This window comes from Gymnoscopelus braueri (assembly GCF_963280865.1).
Source record: "Gymnoscopelus braueri genome assembly, chromosome: 20".
Lineage (NCBI taxonomy): Eukaryota > Metazoa > Chordata > Actinopteri > Myctophiformes > Myctophidae > Gymnoscopelus > Gymnoscopelus braueri.
The window spans coordinates 21,828,700-21,842,713 of NC_137622.1; the positions used below are offsets into that span (position 1 = coordinate 21,828,700).

The window sequence follows — 14,014 nt, forward strand, 5'->3', positions numbered from 1 at the left end:
AAGAATAATGCATTTCAATCTGCCTATTCTTCTTTAGTCAGTGTGGGATGGATGGGATCCAAAAATAACTCCTCTAAAAAGACACCCTGCACCACCAACCCCTGGCACACGCGCAAAACGCACGCACGCACGCACGCACACACGCACGCACGCACGCACGCACGCACGCACGCACGCACACACACATGCACATGCTTGCACGCACACAGATATGTATACAGTGAATATACCCATTATCACACCAATTTCATTGCTCATCTTGACAAATCTTCAGTCATTTAAAGCTTCTGGGAATGTCTGACACCAACAGAATATTGTAGAGACCTCTTATCATTTAAAAGAGGTCATGATGGCAATACTGTACGTTTACATCTGAAATGAAAAACAGAAATAAAGCTCATGGTGAGAGTGAACAGTGCCCCCTCTCCCTTTCAGGTGGCTGCTAGAGCATTGGGGAACTGTCTGCTGCACACACACACACAGCATGGAGCATCTGTGGTACCGCTGGTACGTCCACGGACCCGGCATGTACCACCTACATCTTAATGTTAGCATCTCTTCAACGCAGTGCGGCTTTAAGACAAGGGCTTTTAAATTTATAGCTGGCTCCTCCTTCCGAGGTGATGTCAATTGGAGGGAGAGGGGGGGAGAGGAGGAGAGAGAGAGAGAGAGAGGGACTGAGAGATATAGAGAGAAAGAGAGAGAGAGGGGGAGGGAGAGAGAGAGAGGGGGGGAGAGAGAGAGAGAGAGAGAGGGGGGAGAGAGAGAGAGAGAGAGAGAGAGAGAGAGAGGGAGAGGGAGGGGGAGGGAGGAGAAGAGAGAGAGAGAGGGAGAGAGAGAGAGAGAGAGAGAGAGAGAGAGAGAGAGAGAGAGAGAGGGAGAGAGAGAGAGGGAGGGAGAGAGAGACTGAGAGAGAGAGAGGGAGAGAGAGACTGAGAGAGAGAGAGCCGGGCTGTACAGAGAGACTGAGTTCTTACAATACTACTGAGACATCTAGAGCTGTAGAGACAGATATGGTGAACCGCCTATACTATCCTCCTATCCTGGTCCTGTAAGTGATGCTGCGCTGAGGCTCACTGTTAACTCCGTCGGGGGGGGAACGATGCGCTCTCCGCATCTTCTATCGTTTATGACTTTTCAGGGAGCGTACACGCACACAGCCGAGAAGAACCTTTCAGAACAAGTGGAGAAAAGGGACATTAGGCTATGTTGAAGTTTTCAATTCTCCGACAGCGGCACTTTTTTTTTCTTGCTTTCTGGGATTGAAGTTTTTCACGCAAATCGCGAAGGCGGTAGCCTAAACAACAACGCACACGTGTACTTTGATCCCAACGGTTTTCAAGACTCCTAGAATGAAACAGGGGTGAGTTTAAATGCGCGTGTGTGTAGGCTATAGAGTTAGGCTACTTTAGTCCATGTAAATCAAGCTTCTTGGACCAATGCGTATCGCCGCCCGTAGGATTGCACTGCTGCTGCGAACTCCCGGCATTCGAAGAGGAATTACGCCGTTCGATCGTTTGAAATAAAGTTGGTCGCATCCATGATTTCTTCTATTGCACTCGAGGACCGCTGATTGTAGCACATGGATCACATGTTGTAGTGGATAAACGCCTTTTTTTTCTTCATTTGAATGACATTTTTACTGCCGCTCCTAATGAGGATCGTCTGTCTCCTCTCTCCTCGATCTTCTTCAACGTTCATGGCACTTTTTTTTGTTGTTGGTATAAATCAGTGATGATGCCGCTACGTGACGGGACTTGAGATTGAATTTTCCGTCCCATTCTAGGTGAAAAGGTAGGCTATAAGCAGTGATGTGTTTTTGTTTGTTTGTTTGTTTGTTTGTTTGTTTCCATCTAATTGATGACCCAACGTGTTGCCTTGACAACATTGATATGCAGATCATTCTTTTGCTGTCCAACCTGAGCGCATTGGAGAGAGCGCCAATAAACAGCGCAATCTGGATGGACCGTAGCCTTGGATCAAGACTATCATAGATGTATTTTATCGAGTCTGACTTTTACTTAGATAGCCTATGAAAGTAAAAGTCAGACTCGATAAAAAAATAAATCTAGGATAGTCTTGATCCAGGGCTAGGTGGACGTATAAAATGAAACAGAATATTATCTCAGATGGCCATGCACGCTCGAGTCAGGCAATTATTTTATACAAATTGTATAGTTTACGAGCTTTAAAGGCCAACAGAAATCTATTAGAAATAGAATAATTCACACATTGCAAGTGCAACACCGTGATGCTTCTTGTAGCCTAATTTGCGTATTGTCTAATAGCTGGTTCAAATATGTCATCTGATCTGACTCGTCTCCAACAATCTGTTGTAAATGTGTCTGTAATAGATCTAGGCTAGTCTATTCTCGCCTAGATGGCGCATGATGATGAATATGTTAACCGGCGGTCACGACTTATGGCCAACACTCAGCGATCTCAACCTATAGACCTATTTAATAAGACCAGACAATGAACTAACCTACATTTTTTGGGCGACTTTTCAGCGCAGGTCCAGGCTGCCGACCTGCGTGGTGCTGGACAGCAGTGCGGTTCGGCTAATCGGCTATCAGAGCTAGATCAGTCGGTGATTCTAAAACTTTCACATTTCAAGGTCTTCCCTCTGACAGTATACAAATGGAACCAAATGGACCCTGACGTGTCCATTTGGTTCCATCTGTACACTGTCAGAGTTACAGACTTGTAAGGGTAAATTTAGACCCCCCTAAAGGACCCCAGAGAGTCTCTGGAATCCACTTTGAGAAACACTGGACTAGATCACTAGAACTTATGGGAGCAACTAGTCATCCGATATATCCATGGCATTTGAACATTAAGGAAAGCCAGTTTGATTTATTATAGCCAAACACTTGATAAAAGACAGCCTTCATGAAAATCTGTGTTAGATATCATATCGGCAAGCACTTTGGGTTCATTTACAATATATTCCAATATTTTATTGGAATATCAGATTTATTGTAGCCTATACTGTTTTTAAGGACCCTCATCAGAAGAAGGCTGCATTTCTTGTAAAATTGAATGGATCCTGCATTAGACAACGGCTTGTTAATTAAGGGGAAATTAAGAATTAATGGGAAAAAGTACAAAACTGTGATATGCTAATAAGTTTGACTTGACTAATCTAATTAACCAGTTGCATTGCACAAATATGAACATTCCTAATTTACAAGCAGAGTGATTAGCTGTAGCCTCTAAATGACATTAAGGCTCAGAATGCACCTCTGTCTCTGATATGAACTGACTGTGAAAAAAATTAATTAGATTTCTGAATAATTACAGAAGTTGAGCATTGGTTGCAGTATTAGGAGATTCTGAGCTCAGCCTTTATCTTTAAATTATGCATTCAACAAGAGTTCAGCAACCTGTAGGTTCAGAGTCGAAACACTGCACATCTCCGTGCATGGCTTCATCTTCTTGTGGTTTTTCAGCCTCAATTGGTCAAATTTTTGTTGAAAAATCTAGTGTTTGGTCTCCTTAGTTCAATTCAAACATACAATTCTGTGGATAGTTGTAAAGATTCTTTATATCCTATAATACAGAAAAGGTAACTTAATATCTGATACAAGAAGTAGTTTTGTATTCTTGTTTTAAATTGTTTACTACATACTATATTTTGACAGAATGGTTCTCTTTCTTTTCACATCAAGGTAGCCTTACTTGAATGATCTGTTTTCAAATTTTTCATGAAGTGATAACTGTTTCTTCTCAATTTGGTGAAACAAAGGTTTCTGTAACACTACTGTGTATTTGCTGCTCTAGATATGTCCTCAGGAGTAGCATATTATGGCAGTGTTTCTTTAAAATATTAACAAATTTAACAAATTATCCTTAATCGGGCTGCACATTTAAGTTATTTGCCTATTGTGGTTTTTGTTTTGATTAACCATATGGAGCGTAGCAAGAATCCGGTGTCCTTAAATTAGGACTTCGTTTCCTCACACTTTCAGTGTCCACGTGGATTTTAAAAGCTCATAAAGGCATCAGTTTTCAATGCCAGCAAATTAGATTCAAGATATCATCAACATAAAGAAATTAGTACACTTAATGTTTCGCATTAAAACTACATTTACATGTGTTGACTGCCCTCTTGAGGTCCATACTCATAACGTCGTAGATTCGTTTGCGGTGCAAATGCAATTATAAGTATAGTGAGTGCCAGTTGCTGGTCCTTGTGCAATGCACCTTTTCAATAATTAGTCTGAAATTGCCCATCAACTGGAATACCACAGGCCTACATTTCACACAGTGTTGCCAAACCCGCAACATTGCATGCAAGCTAGCCGTGTCATGTGTTGTACATTCCTTGTTAAATTTAGATCAAACTGCAATATGCAAATGTCACTGATATTTGAAATCAAACAGGAAAAAATACTTCTAATATTAACATAATCAAAAGAGAAAAAATCATTTTGAAAGTTGTTTTCTTTCCTGCTTGTACAATTTGAGCAACACGTTAATTCTTGAAGTTTCCCCGAAAGAAAACAACTTTTATCCTCACACACAGCATCAGGAGATGACTCTGACTGTGTGGGCTAAAAAAAGAAAGAACCCTTGTCTGTCAGACTGTCAGCCATCTTTAAACCAGCTACAAGAGAATGAGACAGGAACCATTAAACATACTGACTTTTCATAAAAGTCTTGGATTCAAAGGCAAGTGCGATAGATGCAATAGCGTTCATATCATAATTTTTGGTGGGATGAAGTATTTTTAATGTCATGGGTCCATACTACCAAACTACTTGAGTTTGCAGTTGAGGAGTTCTTCGGGGGGCGTAGATAGCGTTGTGTTCCTTTCTCTCTGCCACCTTTGGCGGATTAAAACAGCGGGACAGACTGTCCATCATATTGTCATGCAAAGTGATCCAGGGCCAGCCTGCTCCTCTCCACTCTGTGTCTCCCAAGAGGGAGGCTCGAGTTTGCCTGCTGGATTCAACCTGCTGTCTGGGGCTCAAAATAGCATTTCAGGAGACTAGTGAAATGTAAGCAAAGGAGACGCTCCTCTGACTGACACTTAAGATTCCTTTCTCCCTGACTCTCACCCCCCGCCCCCCCCCCCCCCCCCCGCCACACACACTCACACACTCCAATCTGAATGCTCCTATCCCTTGTCTATCCTTCACTGGCAAGTTTCAACTGACTTGCATAAAGCTCAAAGCCATGCAAAGGCAGCTAACTCGCAGTTATGGGGAGGATATGTCACCTTAGGTGACAAGCATTGAATGGCTAATACAAGTCTGATCCAAAATGTGTTGGAATGCCCCTTCCATTGTGGAATGTCTAATTTACTGAAATCAGCAGAAAATGTTATCCTTTGTGTTTGTGGCAAACATTTCACATTCAAATCTTATATTTTGATTGCAAAGGTGCCATTTCCCATTCCATCACCTCACAGAAAAGTATTATTGTTTTGTTACTTGTGAGAGAGACAGGGGGAGAGAGAGAGAGAGAGAGAGAGAGAGAGAGAGAGAGAGAGAGAGAGAGAGAGAGAGAGAGAGAGAGAGAGAGAGAGAGAGAGAGAGAGAGAGAGAGAGAGAGAGAGAATATCTAGATCATGCTTTGATCTTTTATTCACTACAGTGGATCACACTCCATTTAAGTATGTAATCTAAACTCCATTATGTGGTAGCTCAGGCTTGGGTCTGCTGTGCACTCATCAGGGTATAGTAATTGCTGTGTCCTCTCAGAAAGATTCACACTTCAAAGTTAACTGTGCCACAGTGACTTATGGCTATGTATTATCAATATTTTGACATGACAGTGCAACACCGCCTGCAAGCGTGGATTGAGTAACCCTCACTCTGATCAATGTCAGCCATGCTTTTCTGTCCAACTCTCCCATAATGAGTCTCATATGACTCCATTTAAGAGATTTGTGAAAAGAAATCCTTCATCATCTACATGGGTGACTTGCAGTTGTTGATTCAAAACAAAATGAATGTATTACTTTTAACTGAATTCCATTTGAGCTGGTTTGCCACATAAGGCTTCCTTATAGTGGAGTATTAAACGTGACACATTTTCGGATTCTCACATATACTGCATTAAATGGATATACATTTAATAAAGTAGGAAATGTTGTAATTCCTAAATACCTATTTGGGTTCCCTTGTTGCTCAGGGTATGAATGTTTGCTTTATCAGCACCAGCTGAGCATCATTTGTGTGATGGATGTCACATTTTTGCCTCACTATGAAGAAAATAGGCATTTGATTTAATGATGGCTGCTTTATGAACGCAAACCAACCAATGTATATCAGGCAACACCATAACACTAACAAACACTCCGGGGGATTGAAAGGGTTGACCTAAACACACAGTGGGATATAAGAAATGAAACTATATTAGTATTTGAATATATTGAGCCCACATACTGTACTCATGGGAAGGCAGTTATTATTACAAATAGTAAACATTGCACTGCATTGGTGGCATTACTCATTACTTTGTCATAGCAAAGAGAGGATAAGGTACAGTAACTACAGTCATGCTACAATGCTTCCCCTGTTGCCTCACTGATCAGAGAGAACCTGGTTCCATAACTAGACTGGCTGAAAAATATATAACAAGTAGAATGTGTGTGCGTGCGACATGCGTAGGTAGGTAGATAGGTAGGTAGGTAGATAGATACAGACAGACAATGAAAGCATTTGGGTTGACACCAATAACATCAACACTTTAACTTAATAAATATTACTTATTAGTAACATTACTATCAATGAGGAACTGCTCCAGTAGTTCCCCTAGAATTTCCAGACAGTATGGGCAGTCTTATTCACTGAGGACCTCAGTTCGCAGCCATTCTGTGGACCATCGAAGGTCACTGTTTTCCACTCTGTGTTTTGGCTTCTTTTGTGATAACTCCAGCGTCCCCTCAGCTGGAAATTCTAGGACATCACCGCAGCAACTGTGTTTGGTGGCAAGGATTCTTCCATGTTTGACATGGTGAGTCCCTGCAGCAGCAAGGTCGCTCACATTGAAAAATCAGTGCAAGCATCAGCCTCTCAGTCCTTGCATCACCCTCTCACCCAGGACAAATGAAGGCTGGGTATGTGATATATATATATATATATATATATATATATATATATATATATATATATATATATATATATATATATATATAGTGTAGTGTGTGTGTGTGTGTGTGTGTGTGTGTGTGTGTGTGTGTGTGTGTGTGTGTGTGTGTGTGTGATACGCAAAGGGTTTCTTTTCCAGATTTCCAATGTTGTTGTTTTTTTGTTTTCTTTTACCATAGTGTTTTCGATGTATGCATAACATAAGATCTGCATTTAACACAAACCTAAGAGAGTTTCATGTTTTGTTGTACAACAGAAATTGCAGCCTTTAATACTCAGCTGTGAATTTTATGTATGTACGTTATGTAAAAAAAAAAAAAAACTGTATTTGTGGTTCAAAAATCATATAAGTAGTTTCGGTTTGTGGTGTTATCAACAAAACATGTCAACATCATCAAGTCATTGTTTGCATCAGAGCTTATTTTATTTATTTATCTATTGGAAATGTGTGATGGAAACCCATGGTTACTGTGTTGGCCTACAACAAGACATACTTCTTGCACCCTATATTTGTCCTGGGTGAGAGGAGTGAAAAAAGGAAGAATGTTGTCTGATAACCCCTCGGGTTGATAACTGATAACCTCAAGGGCTGATATGACAGTAGCTGACCAATCAAGCAAAACTGCCACTGAACTGACCTCATTGCATAAGGATCTCTGCCTGTTAAACACATGCTGCCGTGTTGAAGAAAAAACATTTTCTTTCTGACAAAATCAGGCTATGGGTATGTGGAAAGCAAATGATCACCTGGGCATTAGTGGTACATATACAGTATATACTGTATTTTGGTGTGTGTGATGTAAAATATAAAGGTTGTGTTATGATGGATTAACCGACAAACGCACACTGACAATTTGACAAATGAACTAACGAGGTAACTGATGAAATGGTAAACTACCAAGCTTCCTAATTAACCAACTAAGTGACAACAGTCAGCAGTTTGTGCTAGTATTAAAACAGCAGGGAAGGCCTTGCCTTCTATTAAGCCATTCCTAATTCTCTCTCAATGACCTACTTGGGGTTTGGCAACTGTGGATTATGCCCTTGAGCAAGCCTTTTCTGCATATAAAGCAGTTGAATATTTTGGGGAACTATAGCATCAAGCAAACTGGCATCCAACACGAAAACCCTGATTAATGAATAATGTCAGATGGTACTGAACCCATCGGCATTTCTTTTGTTCCGCTTTGGGTTTCATCAGAGGGATCACTCAGTAAACTGTGTGCTGATGTTGTCAGTATTGTTGTGAAGTTATGATGATGTAACGTGTGACTTGTGTGACGGATGGCAGTAAAGGATTTCATAACGTTTTCTCCTTCCACATAAAGTTGTCAGAACAGTTCTGATCAAACTGTGTGTGTTTACACACGATGCTCATGAAAATATTTGAGCGCTCAATTTGTTTACATTCAGGGTAAACGAGGCACACCATTAATAGTTGCTGTCAATTGCAGTGTGTGCGTGTGCGTGTGCGTGTGCGTGTGCGTGTGTGCGTGTGCGTGTGTGTGTGTGTGTGTGTGTGTGTGTGTGTGTGTGTGTGTGCATCGTAAGAAACATTAGTGCCTGTGTGGATTGCTTCAGCTCCCTCCATTTCAACTGAAATTTTTACGTGAGCTGCACTTTGTGGAGACATTCCAGCACCATCATTACTCACTGGTGGATAAACAGAGTTAGAGTTATTTCTCCCCTTACCCTCTTGCAGTACACAATAGGTTGTCACTTGTTCAAAACGCTGAAAAATATATGTCTGGATCACAAAGGTGATTTGTAAGTTCCAATTTGAACCCAGTTTCAAAGCGCACCTTGGAGCGAGTTTTTGTTGTCGTGGCAATTTCAACGCGACGATGAACGCAACCACCCACATACAGTATGTTTCAACGCCAATATGAAATGGTTCATTTACCACTATAGAATAGATTGATGGAATATGTGAACTACTAACCTTTTACGTGTCTGCTTGCTCAATGGATGTCATCAAAGGTTAATTGTGTAAAACTGCCGTTAATTTGCTCTCAAAGGCATGGGAAGGATGTGGGCTCAGAGCTAGTTAGGATGAAAAGGTCAAGTTCACAACTCTCCATTAGGGAATTACTAATTACAATAGAACGTATGAATGCCTTGCCATGTAATTCTGTGTATTGACATTGCCACCCCTTCCTCCCTCTCTCTCTCTCTCCCCCTCTCTCTGTCTGTCTCTCTCTCTCTGTCTATCTCTCTGTTGATACAGAATTGCTGCCATAGAATTGAAGCTCCCACCCGTTCTTGATTATGGACTTAGTAAGTCAGGCTCAGGTGTTGGTGGCCTTGCTCACCTGTCTGGTCTTGCTATGCCAGGCCCAGGAGAGGGACTACACAGTGAAGGAGGAACAGCCGGAGAATGTCCGCATCGGGAACCTGCGCAAGGATCTGGACCTCAACCTGGACCCTGCCGTCAGACTGTCCTCGCCACTGCAGTTCAAGCCCGTGTACAAGACGGGTGACGTGCCTTTGGTGCGGGTGGAGGCGAACACAGGGGAGATCTTCACCACCAATCACCGCATTGACCGCGAGAAGCTGTGCTCGGGAGTGTTCGCGGAGAAGCGCTGCTACTACGAGATAGAGGTGGCTGTGCTGCCCGATGAAATCTTCAGATTGGTCAAGATCCGATTCCTGATCGAGGACATCAATGATAATGCACCCCTGTTCCAGTCCACTGTCATCAACATCTCGATCCCCGAGAACACAGCCATCAACACCCGCTACCCTGTGCCCTCAGCATTTGACCCAGATGTAGGGATCAATGGCATCCAGCATTATGAACTGGTCAAGGTGAGGATCACTGTTTTTCTTGCTTTGACACATGAAACAACTTCTTTAAATGAGAATGTGAGGGCGAAATATCTATTTATTCTCTTGAGGATTTCTATGCATGACGGAATGGCCTACACATATAGTAAGTTTAAGTGATAGCCTCATTAAGTGAAAAGACCACTGGTAAGCGATTACGCCACTATTGTCTCACGCCCATTTCATTTTAGTTTTCAATGAGTACCTTGCATGACATCTGATTAAAAGTTAGACCCCTCCCAGCTTCACATAGTTTCTCATCTTTTTAAAATCTGTTCAATGACCTCCTATATCTACAGTACTATGTCTACAGTACAAGAGGGATTGGGCAAATCTGCTGTTGGTGACACGTTTTAGAAAATATGACCATTTTTATTTCATAAGCCAGTATACTTCATGTTCCATGTTTTATGCGAGCCATTAAGATTTCCATATGCTTTATTTCATTATCAGAGTAGGCCATAAAGAAGGGTAAGTTTTGCCATGTAGTGTAACGAATAACAGGAGAGCAGTCCGAAGGAAACTGCAGACACAGCGACTACATCCAATTTCCGGGCAACAGGTTAGATGTGGCGAACATAGTAGATTAAAGCTAGAAAGGAGGAATGCAGTGTATTATGCTAATCGGTGTCTCATGCAGAACTAGGAACACTTTTATTCATCATCTAATTGATGCCCTATTAAACTACAGTGCTATATTCTATTTTTCCTAATGAAGTCAGCCCTAAAACCAGAAAAGTAGGATAATATCATGCGTTCTTCATTTACAGTCTAGACAACACTCAATTCTGGCTGGCTCGATGAATATTGTAGATGATGAGCCTTTATATAAATGGAGTGTAATTTAATAGAGAGATGTGAGTACTTCAGAGGAACCCCTAAATATAATAAATAGAGAAAGGTTACTGGGCATTTGGAGCAAACGTTTACGCTGGGAGGTATCTAAAAGGTTGTTTCTGAATATATTATGTGAGTTTTATTTCTTAAACCAGGCTGCGAGCAGTAAATCACAAGTCAATCTCGGAGCCTCAGATGAAGTTAGTACTGGCTTAGAATGAACAGAATCGCCGCTGACCGTGTCTGCCTTGAATACCAATTTGCATTTTTAAAGAGTCTCCCCACTGCCAAGGCCTCTCCAGTGCAATGTCCTGAATTGTTCATGCCTGGAAAATCACCAACCAAATGTTCTGCTCATTACAATGATCATCTGCAATCATTTGCTTTGCCCTTTTCACAATACGATGCTTTTTCAAACCCCTCGCCTAGGCTGAGGATTTTATTAAAGAAATGTTGCTCGAAATGCTCTTTACAGCATATTTGGCTCCGTATCCCTGATTCAGTCCTACTCTAGTTTTACAGTTCTGCACTTTTTTTCCATCACCCGTCATTTACATGTCTAGCCGGTCACTTAAAACACATGGAGAGGCACTGCAGGACATTTGCAACTTTTTACACTTTAGTGTAACAGTGAGAAGAGTTTGCAAGCCTTTCCTAGAATAGCTCCTGGCGCCAAGCCACCCATTGGACTATCTTCGTATGGTCCCCTGAGATTTGTCTTCGAGGCTCCCTGAGAATAATAGTTCTCCCAATGTTCTCGTGTTGTTCAGGACATGATGCTGGAATAGCTACCACTGTGTGGCACAGTGAGGCATGCTTACTGAAACAGCCTCCCGCTCCACATGTAGCCCACTTTAGCCGCCATCATAAGGAATGGATGAATGAGACATGATAGTCCCTTTGCCTTGTGCACACGTTTGTCCTTTCTTTTCCATAGCAAAAAAGGGACAATGGTTAGTAAGCCCACACTGCTTTCCAGCAGCACACATAATGCTTTGTAATTGCAGCCTGTGTGAAATTCTGCCATTAGCATTGGCAGCACTGTGTTACTTCACCTGAACTGCAGCAAAGGCGTCCTAAGAAACAGTCAAGGTCAGAGAAAGTAATACCATGCATGGATGGAGGAGGATCCTCCATGAAAGCAGATTTGATCACTTTGAGTATTCACAGGGAAACTCATATGCCCTCATTGAAAGACTTGAAACAATTCTTTGGCTTTTGGTGTCGTCCTACTTCTTTCTGGTAATTTAAAACTTTGCGGCATCTTACAGCATGCTCTATGAAACTAAACTATCACCTGTATTTCAATGATCTCCAAAAGGATTTCAGTTTCAAGGTGATTGTTTGAATCACCTTGTATAGATCAATCATGCTGCCACTGCAAGTTCTATGACAGACCATTTAAACCATATATACTTAGTTGACCGGGGTCCTCTACATCAAATCTCTTCACCAAACATAGCTTATCTACAAGCTCACAACTCTTAGCAACAGAACACATTGTGAGCTTGTAGATCTGCTATTTCCGCTGAATGTTTGCCCCAGAATAGAGATGATAATTGGTTAACCTGGATGACCTTATTTTGGTTCAGGGATTTGGAGCAGGTACTCTTAGCGTTGCAACTGTGTTGAATTTGTTGTGCCATTATCTTGCTGAAATGCGTTTAAGTTGCTGGAGTGGATTCTTTGGTTAATAGTTTTTCAAGTGTGCACAACAGTAATTTCATTTCTATTCCATTGCGAGCCATGCATGATTTGATACGAAAGGCATTTGTGCAACCTCTGCTAATAGCCAACATTGGGATCCTATATTTTTATAGATAGATGCAGTGGAGTGCTATGTAGGCTGAATGGGCCGACTTTCAGGCACACACCTTGCTGTCAAGGATTTCCAGTTTTCATTTTAATGTAATTTTGAGTAATTATCCTCTATGAGCTGTTGACAAAAGGAAACAAACAATACCCTGCGTCCTTTGTATTAATTATATGCATCAGATCATGGCCAGGGGCAAGAGTAAAAGAGGGATAGGGGAAACGTAAGAGGGAGAAATGAGAGAGAGGGAGGGATGAAAGAGGGAGGGAGGGAGAGAGGGACAGAGGGACAGAGAGAGTTTCTATCAGCATTATAAAGAGGTGCTATAGCTCGTGATGAATAGCCCTCCCCAGTTGGCCCCATCCATGGGCATCACCGTGACTAGAGTCTCCCTGATATATTCACAGCCCAATCTCAGTCTCCTCTGAGTTTTAATAAGGTCATCAACTTGACTGAAAGATGCATCCACAGATAATCTAGCGCAGTCAGAATGTCTGCAGAAAGGGATTCAAATTCATCCTTCCTTCATCGTTAGCCCCCTTTCCCTTTGTCAGCAGCCCCCAGTCATTTTCATTTAAATTGGCCAACTTTGATTTGATCGTGTGCTGCACTCATTCCAAATATATGTACGGCACTGATTCCCCTGTCTGATCGATATGAAAGCCTATGGCCTTGTAGTGTGGAATCAAAACTGTATAATCGAAGTTCAGGAGGTTGCGCACAAGTGAGGCAAAAGAATCAACCATGTTGACCCGGATTTATACTTAGTTGCGTGCTGGTGTCATGCACAAAAAAAATCCGATCTACAAGCTCACAACATGCCACAATGCGTTGTAGATCGGTGCACGCACAACAAAAGTATATCAGGGCCTTTAAGATGTGCACACATAGCCATTTAGGGAGATGAGCCTCACTGAGCCTTAGGCGTTACCATTGAGTCATTCATACTGTCTTTTGCCCGTGCCTTAGCCAGGCCTAGAACAGCCAAGTTTGTTGATTAGGGTTTGTGCCATTTACTCTGACCTCGCTCTGGATAAGATCGTCTGCTAAATGCCTAAATTGTGATTGTAATTGTAGGCATTTAGCAGAGTGGTTTGTCTTATCATAACCCAACAGCTAATTCTGCGTTCAAGAGGATGCACAGACCGAGAGATAGGTCTATGAAGCGTATTGAAATGCGCAGACTGCAGTCTCTTCAGTTGTAAAATTATGTGAAACCAAAGACAAAACCATAGCAGAACTGCCGTCTCATAAATCACCATGCAGCATTGCCTTTGGCACATTGGCCTGCCTTGACATATCGCTATCAACAGTGTTCATGTACTGTACTAATATTGTATGTGCCAATACAATGGCCTTATCCATGACCTACATGACATACAATGACCTGTACAATTGTGGTTACCGATATTATACTGACATTGTTGTGTAGGATCTA

General features: G+C 41.8%; 1 protein-coding gene across 1 annotated transcript in view; it reads left to right on the top strand.

Moving 5' to 3' along the window:
* Positions 1-1,654: 1,654 nt before the first annotated feature.
* Positions 1,655-14,014, top strand: part of pcdh11 (protocadherin 11) — a gene marked incomplete at its 3' end in the record, with an annotated part of 149,468 nt that continues 137,108 nt past the window's right edge. Inside the window, exons 1-2 of the mRNA XM_080415739.1 lie at positions 1,655-1,794; positions 9,328-9,908. Coding sequence (XP_080271865.1) covers positions 9,369-9,908 — 540 coding nt within the window. The 5' untranslated portion in view covers positions 1,655-1,794; positions 9,328-9,368. The remainder of the gene's footprint in view (positions 1,795-9,327; positions 9,909-14,014) is intronic.